At 42.5% G+C, this 20,405-nt stretch overlaps 1 protein-coding gene across 2 annotated transcripts in view; it reads right to left on the bottom strand.

Annotated features, from left to right (window-relative positions):
* ERICH2 (glutamate rich 2) overlaps positions 1-18,331 on the bottom strand; it is a 37,873-nt gene extending 19,542 nt beyond the window's left edge. The window contains exons 1-6 of one of the 2 annotated variants that reach the window (XM_055121778.1): positions 18,183-18,268; positions 18,039-18,084; positions 9,621-9,648; positions 9,380-9,428; positions 9,121-9,157; positions 4,968-5,113 (exon numbers count right to left, since the gene is read on the bottom strand). In XM_055121778.1, coding sequence (XP_054977753.1) covers positions 4,968-5,113; positions 9,121-9,157; positions 9,380-9,428; positions 9,621-9,635 — 247 coding nt within the window. In that variant the 5' untranslated portion in view covers positions 9,636-9,648; positions 18,039-18,084; positions 18,183-18,268. Of the gene's footprint in view, positions 1-4,967; positions 5,114-9,120; positions 9,158-9,379; positions 9,429-9,620; positions 9,649-18,038; positions 18,085-18,182 lie in introns of both variants that reach the window. The other variant, XM_055121779.1, reaches the window with a different exon arrangement.
* Between the last annotated feature and the right edge of the window lie 2,074 nt (positions 18,332-20,405).

Raw genomic sequence — 20,405 nt, 5'->3', positions numbered from 1 at the left:
GAATACATCTGGGCCCTAAGCATAGCAGCACTGAGTCCAAACACAGGCCCAAATTGCTGGGCAGAGAATTACCAGGAGTGGCCCCCTGGCTCCCCAGCATTGCTGGGTGTTGGTTCTACACACACACACACACACACACACAAACACACACACACAAACACATACATATAGATAAATCCATTCTATCTTGAGAAATGTATTTCTTTTCTTCTATTTTAGCCATACCCAGTAGTGCTCAGGGATCACACCTGGTGATGCCAGAGATCATACAAATATATATACCATATGAACACAGTCAGCCTTATATGTGAAAAGCATGAGTTTTAATCCCTATACAATCTCTCTGGTCATGAGAAATATATTTGATAATTTTTGTGTGCATGTGGTACCAGCGACTGAAATAAAGGCTTCAAATATGCAAGGCACGTGCTCAACCACTGAGCTACATATTTGGCCCCACAAATTATTCTTTTTTTTTTTTTTTTTTTTGCTTTTTGGGTCATACCTGGCGATGCACAGAGGTTACTCCTAGCTCTGCACTCAGGAATTACTTTTGGCGGTGCTCAGGGGACCATATGGGATGCTGGGATTCGAACCCGGGTCGGCCGCGTGCAAGGCAAACACCCTACCCGCTGTGTTATCGCTCCAGCCCCACAAATTATTCTTATAGGACAGCAAATACTAAATAGCTTGGAGAGTAAAAGGCAAGACTGGAAAGGTGGAAAAGTAAGTAATTCTTCTTAGGCAGGGAATATCAATCCTTGGGTACATAGTAATAATGTTCCCTCACTACACACACACACACACACACACACACACACACATGTGCGCACACAAACATACACACACACACATACAACCCTAGAAAGATAAATGTAAGGTATTCTAGATCTAAGTAGAGATTACACAACTTTTTCAATTTTCTATTTCTGAAGTAACAAGAGCGGGGTAGTCTATTTGAAGGGGTAAGAAAGGTTAAGATTCCAGCCTCTTAAACTATAGGTTGTGACTCCACATATGGGCTCACATTAATTTAAAAAAAAGTTTTAAAGTAGCTATGGTTTATTAACAGTGTTTGATTTATATACCTATTTTATATGCCTAAATACCTGGGGTCATATAAAAATTTTCCACATGAAAGGGGGTCTCTAGTGGAAAAAGCAGCAGTGGCCCTGAGTTAGAGTGCTCTTGAAACTGGCCAGGGGACCAAGCAAGTGAAAAAAGAGATAAATAAATGGGACTAACTTAAATTTAGAAGCTTCTGTACCTCAAAAGATACAGTGACCAAAGTACGAGAGTCTATAGAATGGGAAAGGATATTTACCCAATACCCATCCGATAAGGGGTTGATATCAAGGATATACAAGGCACTGGTTGAACTCCACATGAAGAAAACTGCCGACCCAATCAAAAAATGGGGTGAGGAAATGAACAGAAACTTTCCCAAAGAAGAAATCTGAATGGCTGAGAGACACATGAGAAAATGCTCAACATCATTAATCATCAGGGAGATGCAGATCAAAACAACAATGAGATACCATCTCACACCACAGAGACTGGCCCACATCCAAAAAAACAAAGGCAACCGGTGTTGGCGTGGTTGTGGGGAGAAAGAGACTCTTCTTCACTGCTGGTGGGAATGCCGACTTGTTCAGCCCTTTTGGAAAATAATATGGACGATTCTCAAAAAATTAGAAATTGAGTTCCCATTTTGTTGGGGCTGGACTGAGCTATCAGAGCAAGCCCATGTGTACTGTACCGTACTACGGACAGGAACATAGGGATTCATGAAAATGGGCACGATTTCTTGTGTGTCCGGACTGGTTTGGATGAAGCTGAACATATTCCCCCTTCAAGCTGCCTTCAGAAAAATAATTTCAGTATATTGAAAAGAGCAGTTTTCCTTCTCCCACAGAAGCCTGGCTGGTCTTAGACATGCAGATGGTGTTAGCCAGGCCTGACCTTTGATACTGTAAATTGTAGGCTCTGGCCCAGCCTAGTCTTTGGGAGGTAAATTCAAGTGCTTTTAGTCCAAGAAAGGTTTAAGTTTTGGTTTTGTATCTTCTTTCTGGAGGCCAAGATTACTGGCCTGCAGATGCAAGGAACTAATGCATATTCTACTGCCTCAATGTTCTTCCTGTAACTTCTTTTGATGCCTTTGGTGACGTCAATGTATTGCAACCTTTAGAGGTACCATGATCAATAAAAGGAGATCACGGGGCTCTCTACCTTTGTCTAAGAGTCAAAGAGAACCTAGACCCTCCAAGAACACATTTCTTCCGCATTCCTTATCTAAGTGTCTCTGACCGCACGAACATTCACACAACACCATTTGACCCAGCAATACCACTCCTGGGAATATATCCCGGAGAGGCAAACAAGTATAGTAGAAATGACATTTGCATTTCTATGTTCATTGCAGCACTGTTTACAATAGCCACAATCTGGAAAAAACCGGAGCGCCCAAGAACAGATGACTGGTTAAAGAAACTTTGGTACATCTATACAATGGAATACTATGCAGCTGTTAGAAAACATGAAGTCATGAAATTTGCATAGAAGTGGATCAACATGGAAAGTATCATGTTGAGTGAAATGAGTCAGAAAGAAAGAGACATACATAGAAAGACTGCACTCATATGTGGAATATAAAGTAGTAGAGAGGTACGAGCTTGCAATGATGCAACTTCTTGCAGAAATTTCACTGGACTTAGTTACTAAAATACTAAAATACAGAAATCCAAAACCTCGTGGCTTCTATTATAGCCACACGACCCCATATCTCTTCATTCTCAGCAACGGAAAATAAATTATCAAATGCTTCCTTTCCAGCAGGTCTGACTTTGGGGGGGGGGACTCAAAACAATAATAGTGAGTTTTTTGTTGAAATATTGAATGTAATCAAAGTAAAGAGAAAGTAAAATGAAATTTATCAGCTACACAGGCGGGGTGGGGACTGGGGAGTGGGGGGGTTGGGGGGAGGTTTACTGTGGTTCTTGGTGGTGGAATATGTGCACTGGTGAAGGGATGGGTGTTTGAGCATTGTGTAACTGAGACTTAAGCCTGAAAGCTTTGTAACTTTTCACATGGTGATTCAATAAAAAAAAAAAAAAGAAAGAAAAAGAAAAAGAAACTGGCCAGGGGAGAGAAACGTGATAGACCAAGTTCTGGTAAAATAAAGTGAAGAGGAAGTGCTAGATCAGAGAACAATTTAAGAGGTCAAATCTCAGTGGCACAATCTATTAGCACAGTTTCTAAACTTTGATAATACACTACCTTCAGCCATTTTGCTATGTCGGAGTGTTTTTCACACTAACATTTTTTAAATCTACTTTAACATGGACTTTTTGCTAGTTCTAATATTACTATCTGTGAAACTGAAATATATTAATAAAAACAATACAATATTTTATAACTTATATGCCCTTACTCTAAACTCCACATTTATAACCTAATTTCTTTCAATATCTCAATAAAGCATGTACTACTTTTATCCCCATTCACAGAGAAAACTAAGGGAGCAAGAGGTTAAATAACTTGCCCAACTTCACATACTTAATTAAGTGATATACCTAGAGTCAGTTTAGCTCCCCAATCCTTCTGCTTCATCATGTTGCATGTATTTTTCTAACACGTAACATTATACTCCTAGAGTAATTTAAACACTTACAATGTATTTCCTAAAATACATTTCTTTGGGAAATACTAAGTTACTGAAGAGCTTGCCAATTCCTTTGGCTCTGTGGAAGTCCCTGTCTCCCACTGACTCACTTCACCCTTATTTGTAAGACTGAGTGCTGCTTAAGTCTTGCAAGAGGTCTTCTTGGATGGGAATAAGACCCTGAGTGCCATAAATAACGGAGACATTAGAAAGACACTAGAAAGAAGACAGTGAGAAAATCCATGAAAACTAAAAAGACTGACAAAAACAGAGACCCACACCAGAAGAAATGGCAAAACTCCTGAAACAAAAAATGCTACATTGAAAGGGAGGATCAAGTCCTCCCAGTAGGATGATTGGACCACTGAGGCCATCTACCTGCTTCTGTTCCAGTTCCAGTCTCCATCGGCTCACAAGCACCCTGATCTTCTAACTAGTTCCCAGTCCATTCACCAACTCATCCCACTAATGACATCAGAGGAAGGCCAGGTCACAATAAGGCAGCAAGGACTTTATGTGATGTCAAAGAATGGTCTTATTCAATTCACCAACTCATGAGAGAACTTTCCTGGTCCCTAGATCCAGGGAGCCCTCTCATCCTTTTAAGGCAGCCATCCTAACCTCTAATTGCCTTTCCTTTATGGTTGCCTTTGCATTGATCTTTCATTTCTTTTTTTCTGCCATACCGAGTGATGCTCAGAGGTTATTCCTGACTCTGCACACAGGAATTACTCCTGGCAGTGTTCAGGGAACCATATGGGATGGATTGTACCCAGGCTGGGCATGTGCCATCTCTTTGGCCCCTCATTTCTTGTTTGTTCTTGGTTTTGTCTTTGGGCCACACCCAGGGGTACTTGTAGCTTACTCCTGACTCTGGTAAGGAATCACTCCTGGTGAGCTCAGGGTGTGGGGTGCCAGAGATCAAACCCAGATTGGTTGCATGCAAGGTAAATGTTATACCTGCTGTACTATCATTTCAGCACCTCATTTCTTGTTTTTAATAGTTGGCTATCTCTCCCACTAGAATGTCAACTGTGGGTTCCAGTCAACTATTACAGCTTCAAACCAGTGTCTGCACTCCAACCAATTCATCCTAAAATTTAATTCCGTATTCTCATTATTGTATATAATATGTACCCCATGGATCTTGTGACTGGCTGTATATCAAATCACCTGGTCCACAAATTCTTAAAAGGTCATCATTTCCATAATTTGCTTCAGGTATATACAGTTCTTGAACCATAAAGGTCATGGAGAATGACTGAATTAGAAGCCACAATTAAACAAATAAAATCAGTGTAATTACCTTTGCTTTCTCTTAAGGAAAATGACCGCAGTTTTGATTGTAAGTTTGTTTCTCTATCTTTATTTTCAATACTCTTTGTAGATTCTCTATTATCAATATTCTTTTGAGAGATTTTATTTTCAATAACTTTTGTAGAAACTTTATTCCTAAATGTTAAAGTTAAATAATGAAAAATAAGCCCCAGGTCACAATTATTATATTTTATATGGTTATACACACAACATGCTACAGTAAATTATATAGCTAAAATGCAGTATCCTTTCATTGAAAAGCATAAATAACTTTTACAAATTTGATATATTCTATTTCTACTGGGCCATTTGTCATTGTATATATGTATATATATATATATATTTATTAGTGAATCACAAGTATGTGAGGTACAGTTACATACTTACAAACTTTCATGCTTGCGTTGTAGTCATACAATGATCGAGTACCCATTGTATAAAAATAAAAAGAAAGGGCGCGGGCGAGGGAAGGGACGCTCACCGCACCGAGCCAGGCACAGGGCCTAGGGCAGCAGCTGTCTCTCCCGCCACCCGAGTTCGGTAGCCTCCAGCCGCTTCCCCCACCCCGGGGAGGTTGATGGCGAAGATGTGGCAGGCGAAGGAAGGAACGGAGCCATGATGGTTGGTCTCACTTGCAGTTTATTCCAGTCTTCCCTCTATACACTCTCCGTCCTCTCTACACCTTTCCGCCCCTATACACTTTCCACCTCTATACATTTTCCCGCCTCTATACACTTTTCCACCCCCTCACCTTCTCTCCGAACCCCTTTTATTGATCATGGCCCTTCCAAAGGGCGCAGTACATTGACGTCACCAAAGGCACCAAAAGATCTTACAGGAAGAATGTTGAGGCAACATAATTCTCTTGTATCTGCAGGCCATTAATCTAGGCTCCCCCCCCCCCCAAAGAAGATACAAAACCAAAACTGAAGCCTACTTTGGGCTGAAAGCACTCGGATTTACATCCCAAAGACCAGGCTGGGCCAGAGCCTGGAATCTACAATGTCAAATCAAGCCTGGCTAGCACCTTAGATCTGCGGGTCAAAGATCAGCTAGGTTTCTGTGACAAAAGGTTTCTGTGACAAAACTCCAGAAGGCAGCTGGAAAAGGGGAAATATTCCAACAACCCATCCCTCCACTAGTGCCCATTTTCCACCACCAATGATCCCAGTATCCCTCCTACCACCCCCACTCCATTCCCCCCCTCCTCACCCCACCTCTGGCAGGGCATTTCCTTTTGCTCTCTCTTTCCTTTTGGGTGTTCTAGTTTCCAATAGAGGCATTGAGTGGCCATTGTGTTTGATCTATAGTCTACATTCTGCACAGGTCCTCCAAACATCCTTTACCTAGTGTTCCCTACTCTATCTGAGCTGCCTTTCCCCCCAGCATTTGAGGCTGGCTTCCAAGCCGTGGAGTAAACCTTATCTCTACTATTCTTGGATGTTAGTCTCCCGTTCTGATACTTGATATTCCACAATGAGTGCAATCTTTCTATGTCTGTCCCTCTCTTTCTGACTCATTTCAATTAACATTTCATTGTATAATTTATAGAATATCTAGAATTCTTTTACATAGAGCACATAATAATCAATTATATAAATGTCTGGCATACCACTGTAATATAATGGAATAAAATTGAAGGAATACCAACTAGCTTTGGGCGTTTCTTCTATATGAATGTTTTAAATCAATTCTTCTTCAGGGAGGAGTTGAGCCAAATCTAGTTGTGCTCAAAGTTTATTTCTGGCTCTGTGCTCAGGAATCATTCCTGGAGTGGGTTTGGCAGACTGTATGCATTGGGATTGAACAGGGGTGTACAAGACAAGCACCCTACTCATGCAATGTCTCTCTGACCCTCTTAAATCAATTCTTAACTAAATTATTACTTTAACGGTAAAATATAACTTCCTTATGTGTGAATTTTCTAGTCTTTCTTAAAAAAGCATCGAAGTTGGGGCTGGAGCAATAGCACGGCGGGTAGGGCGTTTTGCCTTGCATGCAGCCGACCCAGGTTCGATTCCCAGCATCCCATATGGTCCCCTGAGCACCGCCAGGGGTGATTCCTGAGTGCAGAGCCAAGAGTAACTCCTGTGCATTGCCAGGTGTGACCCAAAAAGCAAAAAAAAAAAAAAGCGTTGAAGTTTAAAAGTCAAATCTCTTCAATTTTAATCTACTGACCCTCATTTGAGAAAGTGATGCTACTTATGGCAATAATACTACTAGCCATTTGGGGTTGGGGGCTCCCAAGTGGTGCTCGAATCTAGACAATCTCACTGACAATTCTTTTTGGGGGGAGGAGGAGAGGCTGGGATGACACATCTGGTTGTGCTTGGGGATAACCCCTGATCCTGTGCTCAATGATCACTCCTGGCAGGGCTTGGTTGATCATATGTGGTGCCAGGGATCAAATTTGGGTCAGTTGTGTGCAAAGCAAACATCTTACCTGTTGTACAATTGGCCTGGACCTCACACTAGCAATTCTTGGACAACTGGGCTGTCAGTTCAATGCAAGGGGACAAGGATATGATGCTGCTCAGGCTCTGTAGTGTAGGGAATACCAGGACAACCCCTTTGGTGCTGGGGGGCCTTCAGGACCACATCAAGCAGTGCTGGGGAGCTCTTCAGAGCTGTACCCAGTGATGCTCAGAGGACCACGTGGAGTTGTAATCAAACTGAATTGGGAGCATGTCAGACATGTACTTTCACTGCTGTACTATCTCCCAGTCCCAATACCACTGTTTCAGAAAGAGAACGATTATATATCAGCTTTGTTTAAGTAGTTAAATTGAGAAAGATTTGAATTTTTACTGTAAGTAGAAGGCATTTAATTTAGTATCTACTAAAGTTAGAGTTATCTACTCTGAAAAATATTTATGCTAGTAACAGGTAAGCTAGTATTATGATTCTTCCCTAATATATGTATAAGTATTTGGGCATATTTATGAAATCTCCCTTCTAATATATTTACTTTGCCTAGTAAGTTTACATTGAGTATGTGTGCTTGATGAAAAGAGTTTTATCTAGAGAGTATGAGGAAGACAGAAGAAGAGAGCAATGTGTTTAAGAGAGAATGTCAGCTCTCCAAAGAAAAGAGAGCAGTAAAGTTAAAGAAAGGAGTTAGGAGCTGGAGCGATAGTACAGAGCATAGAGCATTTGCCTTGCACACGGCCGACCTGGGTTCAATTCCCAGCATCTCACATGGTCCCCCAAGCACCGCCATTAGTAATTCTGAGTGCGTGAGCCAGGAGTAACCCCTGAGCATCGCTGGGTGTGACCCAAAAAGCAAAAAAGAAAAATAAAGGAAGAAAGAAAGGAATTAAATATCCCCAGATGAAATTCAGGCGATTCCAGGTGGGAATTCAGCAAAGTGCATATTTTCACTTATATTTACTTATTTATTTTTTTATTTTTATATATTTTGTTTGTTTTGGGTCACTCCGAGTTATGTTCAGGGATCATTCCTGGCAGGGCTCAGGGGACCATGTGTGGTTCCAGGGATCAAACTTAGGTTGGCTGCATGCAATGCAAGCACTTTATCTACTGTATAATCTTCCTGGCCTCCAGACTGTATATTTTTAAATTTGGTCTTAAAATTAATTATAGTTATCTTGAGCATCACCAGTAGTGACCCTTGAGCACTGCCAGGTATGCCACCCCAAAAGTCACAGTTACAAAACATGGACCTAACAACAAAATGAACTAAAATCTACTTCTCCAAGAATGTCTTAGCTTATAATTCAAGAGACATGTTAAAAAGCATCTTCCAGGGCCAGAGAACCAATAGGGAAATCCAGTTACCCCCCCAAAAAGGAAAAAAATATTCTGAAAGAAATGAGCAAGAATTTCAGGGAAATAGAAACGAGCAAAAACAATTATATCAGTAAAATCCATAATAGTTGGTGCTTCAGCATTTGAAAAAAATAGATTATATATACCTCTCCCTTTTTATAAAAATTTATTTTTCATTTTAAATATTATTTTATTGAAGTAATGACTGCTTAGACTAAAGCAAAAGCTGAAGTACTAATTCATGCATTTCTGGCCTCTGAAATTTAGTTGGATGATAAATGGTTACATTATCTTGTTCTAATGGCTTAAAGGTATGTGACAGACCAGCTGTACAACCAGAAACATTGTCTTACTTTGACATTGCTTCACTGGGTTCAATGATCAGCTTTTCTGAAAGAGAAAAAAAAGAAATTCAGTGTACTCTCAGTCATGATTTTCCTAGATAAAAAGTCCTGATTGGAAAATATGTAGGCAATTTTTTGAAAGACAGACAATAAAGGATTAAGTTTTAAGTCTTTCAATTTTACCATTCCAGTAAATTATGTTCTTTATACTAAGGACCAAATTTGGTGGTCAAACATATTCTTTTTAATTAAGTAGTAAATCATTTACCCTTTGGACCACATTCTAGCAATCTGCTGTTCTGTCTGTACGTTGGTAACTAAAAGAGAAATAAACAAACAAATAAAAAAAAGTATTAGTTTAAAGTAACTGAAATAACGTAGTCATAGCCTTTATGTAAGCATTTCTTTTATCTAATGTATAATTTCATGCTAAACTGAATTACTCAAAAATTATATGAATTGATGATAAAGTAGAACTAAACCAATCTAAGTAGTTTATATAATCTTACCTTTACAGCATTCATCTTTAGATAATTACTGCAAAACAAAATTTTTTGTAAGTCTTTAAAATTACTTCTATAAATACAGAAAAAAACAATGTAGAGACAGGCGAGAGATAGATAGAGAGAGAGAGAGAGAGAGAGAGAGAGAGAGAGAGAGAGAGAGAGAGAGTACAGTGTGCGGGGCACTTGCCTTGTACACTGCCATCCTGGGTTCAATCCTTGGCATCCTAGATGGTCCTGAGGCTGCCAGGAGTGATCCCTGAGTGCAGAGCCAAAGTAAGCCCTGAGTGGCTTGTGGCCCCCAAATATATTAATCAATTAATAAATAAATATAGCAATGTAGAGGCTGGAGAGGTAGTACAGTAGGTAAGGCACTTGCCTTGCATGTGGCTGACCCGGGTTGGCTTCCTAGAACTCCATCTGGTCCCTACCCCCTGCTAGGTTCCTGAGCACAGAGCTAAAAGTAAGCCCTGAGCACAGGTGAGTGTGGCCCAAAAAATTAAAAAATAAAGTAGAACAATGCAGAACTCAGTCTGTCATATGGCTATTAGGTATGCATTTTGTTCTTAGTAAGATTCTTTCTATCTTAGTGGTAAAAATTCATTCTTCTGAAATAGGAATTAGGCTTTGAAAAATCTGGAGAAATTAACCCTTTCTCTCCACCCTACATCTCTTGGGAGTTTAGGTGAAAAGAATCATAGGAATAATTTTGCTGTTAGAAAAATGATGCATTAAGTAACTTTATGTTACCTACCCCTTGAATCCTAAATCTAGATCCAAATATAGTCAAGAAAAAGGTTAATGAGTCCCTTTTCCTCCTGAGCTGATGGTACTAGAAATCAGAAGCTCAGCTTGGCTTATGGCTAAGACACTACAGTTTTCTCCCATACTTAGACAAAACAAAATAACAGAGAAACCAAATCCCCTGCCACCTGCCACAGGTAATTCAATTGTATAGGAAACAAACAAATAAACAACAAAAACAAATCAAAAAAAGGAGAAAAACCTTTAAGGAGTATCTGAAGCCAGAACATGGAATTTTCCCATGACTTTTTGAAGATACAGCATTTTAAATAAAATATTTTAATATTTAGAAAATAGAGGGAGCTAGGTATAGCTAAATATTAGAGCTCATGCTTCATATGCATGAGGCCCTGGGTTCCAACTCCTGCAACTCCCCTAGAAATAAAGAAAATTAACCTTTGCTTTTATCTAAAGGAACTTTTTATTGAATGTATTTATTTGGGCATCCCAAGTCGTGCACAGGGTGCCATGGTGTCACTCCTGAGATACTTGGCTAGCCCACTGAATAATTCAAGAAAACATTTAAAACTATAGTTCTTTTTGTTTCCTTATTTGTTTGAGTGAACCACAGACCCAGTAGTACTCAGGTGTTACTCCTGGTCCTACACTCAGAGATCACTCCTGGCAGGCTTAGGGAACCGTATGTGGTACCAGGGATCAAACCTTGGCCAGCTGCATGCAAGACAAATGCCCACTTTACTATCACTCCAGCCCCTAAAATATAATTATCAACTTCAAGTTATCCGTGTTTACTTCATTTAGTTTTTTGAGTCACACCAATGGTGATTAGGGGATACTTCTGGCTCAGTGCTCAGATACTGAACCAGAGCTCCTGTGTTCGAAGTGCGTTGCTCAAGTCCATAGAGCTTTTTCCTTGGTCCTCTCTGCCTTTATTAAATGATTCTCTTGCCACAGTCTCAAGCCAGATTTTTAGAATTACTAGTAGTGCATACACTGGGATTTCTGGAGGGCAAAATTAGGCGGACAATATGTGAAACTTCATGGTTTTGTAATAAGTGTTCTATTAAATGTTCCCCACACTGATTTGTATCCTGAATAAAGCAGTAGTATACAAACTTTTGTCTTAGCTCTTTGCTTTCTAGAGAACTCTGATCAAACTAGACATTAAGTATATTATTTTGATTATTCCTCATTGAAACTCACTGAACACTAAAGCCTTTTTAGAAAAGCAAAGTTCCCCTCTACCCTACCCCGCCAATCCCCACACCAAGGGCCTCACACATGCAAGGCATGTGCTTTACCACTGAACCATATTCTCAACACAACATCTTTTTCCTTTTGAAACTTAACTGTAGGAGACCAAATTTAAGGAAAAAAAAGACTTTACTTCTCGTTTCCTAAGGCAGTAGAGTTCAGAAGCCAAACAAGGCAAAATTGAAGCAAATAAAGGTTTAGTGAAAGAAAGGTAAGAGGACTTCTCCTGAAAGGTACTTTTACTCCATAGATTTCCACAATTTTATGAGTACCCTATGTCTGGATAGACAAAACCATGCTCTCCTTTCCAACTCTAGAACTGGTGCATATAATTCTTCCATTTTCACCCTGTAAAAACAAAAACCTGGAATAGAAATTTCCTAGCTCTAGAATAGAAACCCAGGCTCTGCTAGGTCTGTATTTACCGCTTTCTAGGAAATGTCTATTAAATCTACTGTCATAAAATTAAATTCCTTGGGGGCAAATAAAAAGTAATAATCAAAATTTAGGGTGCTCGAGTAAAAGACTTCATATTCTTATTCTGCTACTTTCTATGTCAGCTTGGCTGTTACTTAACTCTTTTGGCTTCTATTCTTCCATCTGTAAAACAGGATGGCATGGATCCTAATTTCACTGGATCATTGTAAATATTAAATAGGATGATATGAGTAATGTAGCACAGTGCCTGACAAATGGGGTAGCAACTTGATATTTTATCAAAGAACAAACTGTGAAGATGTCTATAAGATGTATTTAAGATTGCTTAGGGAAATAAGAAGGAGAAAAGCAGGCTAGTTCTAAGGCCTTTTAATTATGAATGAGTTGAAAAATACATTATCCCTAAAGTAAAGACACTTGTTTAGAAAGACCACTGAATCACTGAATCCATGACCCCCCCCCCCCATCAATTTAGGACATAGGTAAAGTTAAGCAGGGATTTGTAAGTTGTGCAGTCATTACAAGTAATACATATTTTTCAAATAACTATCAAGACAAAAAAAACTGAAGGGAAATACTTTCAGAAATAAAAGATAGTATTGATTGGCTCTAGGACAAAAAGAGTTACAGGACTGGGATAAGAGATTTTTATTTTATGTTCACTGTAGCTCTTATACTTTGAACACATATGAATGTATTACCAGTTTTCAAAAACAAACACATTGGACCAGAACAACAGTACAGCAGGTGGGGCACTTGAACATGGCCAACTCTGGTTCGAATCCCAGCTCTGAGCCACGCCAGGTGTGACCCCTGAGTAGAGACAGGTTTAAGCCTGGAGCACCATGGGTATGACACAAAAGCAATAACCAAAACCCAAATATATTAAATAATAGTAGCAATAATAAAAAGACATTTGCATGCTTTTAAAAATATCATTTTTAATGTTCCATATCCTGTGTCTTTATGCTTATCCATATCTTAGAGATATAAGAGCAGTATTTTGGCCTTCTGTACTTCAATTACCTTCTTTACCCAGTTTGAATGGGTGCCTTCTTTACCCTGAGGCACCCATTCAAATTGGGATCTGGTCTCCAGAACAAACAGTATATAGGTGTACGCCTGGTACACTTTATGGCTGAGATTAATGTTACAATATTAACTTAATTCAGCCTTTAAGACCCCATCAAGTCTGGCTCTTGGAACAAGAGTCAACCCCTGTGATGTCCTTCATGTTGATGGTCATGGGAAAAACACTGTCATAATAGCCGCCAATTTTTTTGTTTGTTTGTTTTTTGGGTCACACCCGGCGATGCTCAGGGGTTACTCCTGGCTCATGCACTCAAGAATTATTCCTGGTGGTTGTTAGAAAAAAGGAGGTCAAGAATTTTGTAGTCTGGGGCTGGAGCAATAGCATAGCGGGTAGGGCGCTTGCCTTGCACGCGGCCGACCCAGGCTGACCCAGGTTCGAATCCCAGCATCCCATATGGTCCCCTGAGCGCCGCCAGGGGTAATTCCTGAGTGTAGAACCAGGAGTAACCCCTGTGCATTGCTGGGTGTGACCCAAAAAGCAAAAAAAAAAAAAAAAAAAAAAAAAAAAAAAAAAAAAAAAAAAAAAAAAAGAATTTTGTAGTCAAGTGGATGGGCATGAAAAGTTTCATGCTGAGTGAAATGAGTCAGAAAGAGAGAGACAGACATAGAAAGATTGCACTCATCTATGGTATATAGAATAACAGAGTGGGAGACTAACACCCAAGAACTGTAGAAATAAGTACCAGGAGGTTGACTCCATGGCTTCGAGGCTGGCCTCACGTTCCGGGGAAAGGTCAACTCAGAGAAGCGATCACCAACTACATTGTAGTCGAAGGCCATGTGGGGGAAGGGAGTTGCGGGCTGAATGAGGGCTAGAGACTGAGCACAGAGGCCACTCAACACCTTTATTGCAAACCACAACAGCTAATTAGAGAGAGAAAACAGAAGGGAATGCCTTGCCACAGTGGCAGGGTGGGGTGGGGGGGAGATGGGATTGGGGAGGGTGGGAGGGACACTGGGTTTACGGGTGGTGGAGAATGGGCACTGGTGAAGGGATGGGTTCCAAACTTTGTATGAGGGAAGTATAAGCACAAAAGTGTATAAATCTGTAACTGTACCCTCACGGTGATTCTCTAATTAAAAATAAATAAATTAAAAAAAAAAAAAGAATTATTCCTGGTGGTGCTTTGGGAATCATATGGGATGCTGGGAATCGAACCTGGGTCTGCCTCGTGCAAGGCAAATGCCCTACCTGCTGTGCTATAGCTCCAGCCTCAGCCGCCAATTTTTATGAAACATTTGATGTCTATTAAAAACAAGTATTTGGGGGGTTGTAGAGACAGTATACGGGTTAAGGCACTTGCCTTGACTTAAAATTGGCCCTGGGTTTGAATCCCTGGTGCTTTAAAGGTCACTCCTGTACACATAACCAGAAAAAATTTCTGAACACTCAAACACCACCCCCCTCAAAATAAAACTAAAATATCTGGTTCCAGGAGACGATTCAAGTGTATAACACAAATCTAGGATGTGTAAGGTCCTGAGTTTGATCCCTGGCATTGTATACCTAACACTCCCAGAATCACTGGGAAGAGTGGACAGTAGGTGATCTGGTAACAGTAATTAAAATTAAATAAAACAAGCATTGGTTGAACACCTATTATTAAAAGAACTATCCACAAACAACCTTCCACTTTCAGAATCCAGCTCTGAAGCCTGTTTTCTGGGTTCCCTATATTCCCAGGTATTATACTTTTTTTTTTTTTTTTTTCTTTTTGGGTCACACCCAGCGATGCTCAGGGGTTACTCCTGGCTTTGCACTCAGGAATTACCCCTGGCGTGCTTGAGGGACCATATGGGATGCCGGGGATCGAACCTGGGTCGGCCGTGTGCAAGGCAGACGCCCTACCCGCTGTGCTATCGCTCCGGCCCCAAAGGTATTATACTTTCTTTAAGTATCCTTAAAATAAGGCACTGCCTGGGGCTGGAGTGATAGCACAGCGGGTAGGGCGTTTGCCTTGCATGCAGTCAACCCGGGTTCGATTCCCAGCATCCCATATGGTCCCCTGAGCACCGCCAGGGGTAATTCCTGAGTACAGAGCCAGGAGTGACCCCTGTGCATCGCCAGGTGTGACCCAAAAAGAAAAAAATATATAAGGCACTGTCTGCCTTATATGGTTAGCAGATCCAGTCTATATGATCACAGGACAATCAATACTGTTCCCTAAAAAAGTATGGCTAATAGTGACTGGACTGAGGAGTGAGTCAACAATGAGTTAAACTCATGCTATCTTGGTCTGACACTTTTGGATCATCAAAAAGGTAGGAAGGTTTGTGCTCCCAGCAGGCATGGTTCTTGCCTCTTAAAGTGGCCAGACCTCCTGGCCCCTGACCAACCACTGACCAGACCTCCTGGCCCCCGGGAAGTCTGTTGTAAGCTTGCCACAAGAATGTCTGGGGGGTGAAGGGCAGTTAGGATAGAGAAGGAATCAGTATGAAAAAATAGATGGAAATTATTGTTTTAGACAGGTGTTCAAAGTTAAGGTAATCACTTGATAACCTTTCAGTATCTGTATTGCAAACCAGAAGGCCCAAAAAGAGGGAGGGAGGGAGGAAGGGAGGAAGGGAGAGAAATGGAGAGGGAAAGAGAGAGGGAGGGAGGGAGGGAGAAAGAGAGAGAGTAAGAAAGAGGGGAGAGAGGGGAAGAGAGAAAGGGAGGGAGGGAGAGAGAGTCTGCCATAGAGTGTGTGTCCCTCACTCTATGAGGGGGGTGGCGGGGAATTGTTGTGTAGGGGAAGCCTGGAGGGAAACTGGGGACATTGGTGGTGGGAAACGTACACTGGTGAAGGGATGGGTATTGGAACATTATATGACTGAAACCCAATCATGAACAACTTTGTAACTGTGTATCTCACTGTAATTCAATTAGAAATAAATTAAAATTTTAAAAAGTGGCCAGAGAGTGAAAGAGAATATACAAAAGAAACAGGGAGACAAAAGAGATGGGTGGGGCGATAGAAAGAGAAATAGACACCTCTGAAAATAATTGAATACCTGTTTCTAATCTCAGATTCTGCCTTTACCAAGGATCATTAAAATTTTCCTTCTTTCTTTTTGCCAAACAGCTGGAATTGTTTTGTCGTTTGAAACAGAGGAGCTAATATAGCTCCTCATGGTCCTTGAAAGCAAGAAAGGCTAACATACTTGACACCATTATAATAAGAGTATTATGATTATTACAGCCCAAGGGAGCAAGACGTGATTAATGCTACCTACTATGCAAGCATGACTGCCTGCCGTTAGGTTGTTAGGTTTCACAATAAATGTCACATTTATTTAGCCAAGTCAAGCCTCCAAGTAGTTCAGCTAGTTCTTCCAGGACTACAGAGACTAGATAAACTCAGACCACTTCAAAAATAGAAATCTTACATAAAGCTGGAAAGACAGTATAGGGGGGTAAGGAGTTTACCTTGCACGCAGTGGACCCAGTTAGAATCCTTGGCCTCCAGCCCTCCCCTCCCCCTCAAATAGAGACCTTCTGGACCTGATATGGCTCAGTGGTAGAACACTTCTGACACTTCCTGGTATGTGTGAAACCCACACCACCACCCCTAGTTCCAAGAGAGTTCTAGTCCCCAGCCAACACTGCATGTGTCCTCAAGCACTCAACACACCCCTAATTTAGGCAGTTTTCAAGTCAACTTCAACATTTCCATGGAGGCTGAAGACTAGACTTTTATTAGTTTGGGGACCCACACTACAGAATCCACAGAGCTTACTCCTGCTTTTGAACTCAGGGATCCCCCCTGGGGGTTCAGCAGACCATAGTGGGTAGGGGTGGGGTGGGGTTCTAACTCGGGTGAGCTATTTGCAAGGCAAATGCCCTCCCCGCTGTACTATGGCTCCAGTCCCTGAAGACAAGACCTTATTCGGGTGGACCGATAGTACAGTGAGTAGGGCGTTTGCCTTGCAGGTGGCTGACCCGGGTTCAATCCCTGGCATTCCATATGGTACCCTGCGCACCGCCAGGAGTAATTCCTCAGTGCAGAGCCAGGAGTAACCCCTGAGCATAGGTGGGTGTGACCCCCGCGGGAAAAAATAAAACGGAAAAAAGAAAAGAAAAGAAAAGAAAACAAGGGCTAGGACAGTGTCATCCAAATATCCTAAACTATGCTAAAGCCCAACAAGCCGGTGGACTGGAGCGACAGCACAGCGAGTAGTGCGTTTTTGCCTTGCACGTGGCCCACCCAGCTTCGATTCCCAGCATCCCATAAGGTCCCCTGAGAGCCGCCAGGAGTAATTCCTGAGTGCACGAGCCAGGAGTAACCCCTGTGCATCGCCGGGTGTGACCCAAAAAGCAAATAATAATAATTTTTTTTTTTTAAAAAAACAGCAAGCCGAGTCAGGCGAGTAAGTGGCGTTTCACGACAGCTAAGGTATTCCCATTAGAAAGTTAATATCTGAGGGGCTGGAGCAATAGCACAGCGGGTAGGGCATTTGCCTTGCACGCGGCCGACCCAGGTTCGAATCCCAGCATCCTATATGGTCCCCCGAGCACCGCCAGGAGAAATTCCTGAGTGCTGAGCCAGGAGAAACCCCTGTGCATCGCCGGGTGTGACCCCCCCCCGCCAAAAAAAAAAAAAAGAAAGTTAATATCTGAACCTGGAAAAAAAAATTTTTTTTTTCAGAGGCGACGACAGGGGTAAAAAGTCGGAAATTCCTAGTGGGCTTCTTTTCTTTCTTTCTGTATTCTGGGGCTGGGCGAGTTAGGCGGGGCGCGCGCACGCGCGCGAATCCTTCGGTCTAAGACGGGCGGCGTAGACGCGTCCGTGGGAAGCGCCCCGCAGCGGGCCGCACGACCCGCCCCCCCCCGCCTCAGGGCTGCCCTCCGGGACACGCGGCCCGCCCAGCGCGCAGCCGCCGCGCCAAGCCTACCTGCTCACGCGCCGCCTCGCCCGAGGTGGGGCGCCCAAGTCCGAACCTGCAGGAGGGCAAGAGAACCGTGCGGGTCTCCAGAGCGGGGTTTCGGGGGACCCAGGGGGCAGGGTCAGAGAGGCGGTGAACCGCGGCGCCTTTTACCGGCTGGCGGTTGGCTCACGCCGACTATCCGCAGGGCCGACTTCAAGGCTCGCACGTCTAGTCCCGCAAGGTGTTTCGAGCCGCGAGCTGGAAACCCCGCGTCGCCCAGGAGACCAGACGGCGCGCCCGAGGCGGCGCGGAGCGCTGAGGGCAAAGTGGGAGGAGAGAGGCGGGGCGCGGCGGGGCGGGCTCCGGAAGACGGGGAGGGGCGGAGCGGGGGCGGGGTGCTGCCCGGAAGCGGCGGCAGGCGTGAGTGGTGGACGCGGCCGAGAGGCGGGGCTAAGAGTGCGCCACGGGCCCCGAAAGCGGCCGAGGGGGCGGGGCCCGATGAGTTTGGGGGCGGGCGGAGGGTGGGGCCCGGCGTGGGCGGGTCCTGAGCAAGCTCAGGACTGCGGGCAAATTGCTGGGTGGAAGAAGACCTGGGGGTCTGGAAAACCAGGCCGTTTGTGGGCGCTGTCCGCGCGGCGAACTGGGCGCATGTCCCTCGGAAGCACGTCGGCAACGCGCTTGCTCCGGTTACTTTGTGGACCGCAGGGATGGAGACTGGAATGCCGTTGTCCATACCTAGAGGAGTTGGATTGTCATCGTCCACATCTAAGCCGGCAGAGAAGGGGAAAAAAGGTCGGCGTGGCCTGGTTATAAAGTTGTGGCCTTAAGTGGCGGGTTGGGGGGGCGTATCTTGAGTTGGAAGAGAAGATTCTTCTTGGTAAAAGGAGAAAGATTTATGCGATCTGAAGAGAAACCAGAGTACGAGAAGGTTCTTGGGAATGCATCCTGCGAGAATTGGTGCCCTACCTGAGGCCGCCCCAAAAGACTTATGAGTTCACTAGGGAATGAAGGGACCCGTGATTCGAACCAGGAAAACGTCTCTCCCTATACCGGATGTGAAGTTGATTTTGACTAATTCTAGGTTTTACTGCTTAAATAATTATTCTGGTCACAGAAACTGGCTGAGGAAATTCTATTGGAAAATTCTAATTCTCCCTCCAGCTTCGTTTCTAGGAAGAAATTGGTTGTTTTCCTCTACTTTGGGATAAATGACTAGGATTGACTTGTTGCTAGGCAACAATGTTTTAAAGGAAGTCCATTGGAATCTAGTCAAGATTCAAATTTCACGTGAAAGGATTGATAAGGTCATTATTTAATCTCTACAGAGTTCGGTACCTTCTGAGCTATTTTTTTGGTAGATGATTTTGAACTTCAAATGACATAAAATGAGTAAATCTCTGACGTGTTAATAAGTACTGAATAAATGGTAAATCATTATGATTGTTACTAAAATTCAAACAGTTGAAACATTTCAGCAGTCAAGAATATAGAAATTAAATAATTTTTAACTTCTCTTTATCATTTTCCCACATTCACACTGAATCTCCTTGAAGCTCTGGACAGTATAAGGGAGAAGAAATAAAAAGTCAGAGTGAAATTTTTTTTCAAGAACTGAATAAAGTCATTGGCAATTACTTTAAAAACTTTTTAAAAACCTTTTTTTCCTATTCTTTGTTTAAATTGAGTCACCATGAGATACACAGTTACAAAGTTGTTCATGATGGTTTGTCATACAATGTTCCAATACCTGTCTCTTTACCAGTGTACATTTCCCACCACTAATGTCCCCAGTTGCCCTTCCACCACCACCACCATCTTCAGTCTGCCTCTGTGGCCGACATCTCTCTTTCTCCCTCTCTTTCTCTTTCTCTCTCTCTTTCTCCTCTCTCTCTCTCTCTCTCTCTCTCTCTCTCTCTCTGCTTTTGGGCATTATAGTTTACAAAGCAAAGAGAGACTCACTATCTTTGAAAACATTGGTTTTGATGAATTTGTTTCTGATAAACAGATAATGTCTAACTGACTTCCCATTGTCCTTTTTATTCTAAGAAACGTAACAGTAACCTCTACTCACACATTGAACATCCTTTTCCCATCAGGCGAGTTCAAGTTCATTTGTAGAATGCAGGTTTTCAGTGGGTTTTGTTGTTTGTTTGTTTTGGGGGGGTCACATTCAGCAGTGCTCAGGACTTACTCCTAATTTACTCCTGGCTCTGAGCTTAGGGATTACTTATAATGGCAGCGGGGAACCATATGGGACACAGGGGATCTAATCTGGGCTGGCTGTATGCAGGGCAAGCATCCTGCCAATTGTGCTCTAGCTCTGGCCCCAGGTTTTCAGTGTTTATTTATCATCCGTAAAAAGGGGGCAACAATGTTTATCCCTTGGGGGATAAA

This window comes from Sorex araneus, chromosome X, assembly GCF_027595985.1.
Source record: "Sorex araneus isolate mSorAra2 chromosome X, mSorAra2.pri, whole genome shotgun sequence".
NCBI classification, from domain to species: Eukaryota; Metazoa; Chordata; class Mammalia; order Eulipotyphla; family Soricidae; genus Sorex; species Sorex araneus.
Note: the sequence above shows the minus strand (reverse complement) of the source record. Positions and strands in the feature narration are given on the sequence as shown.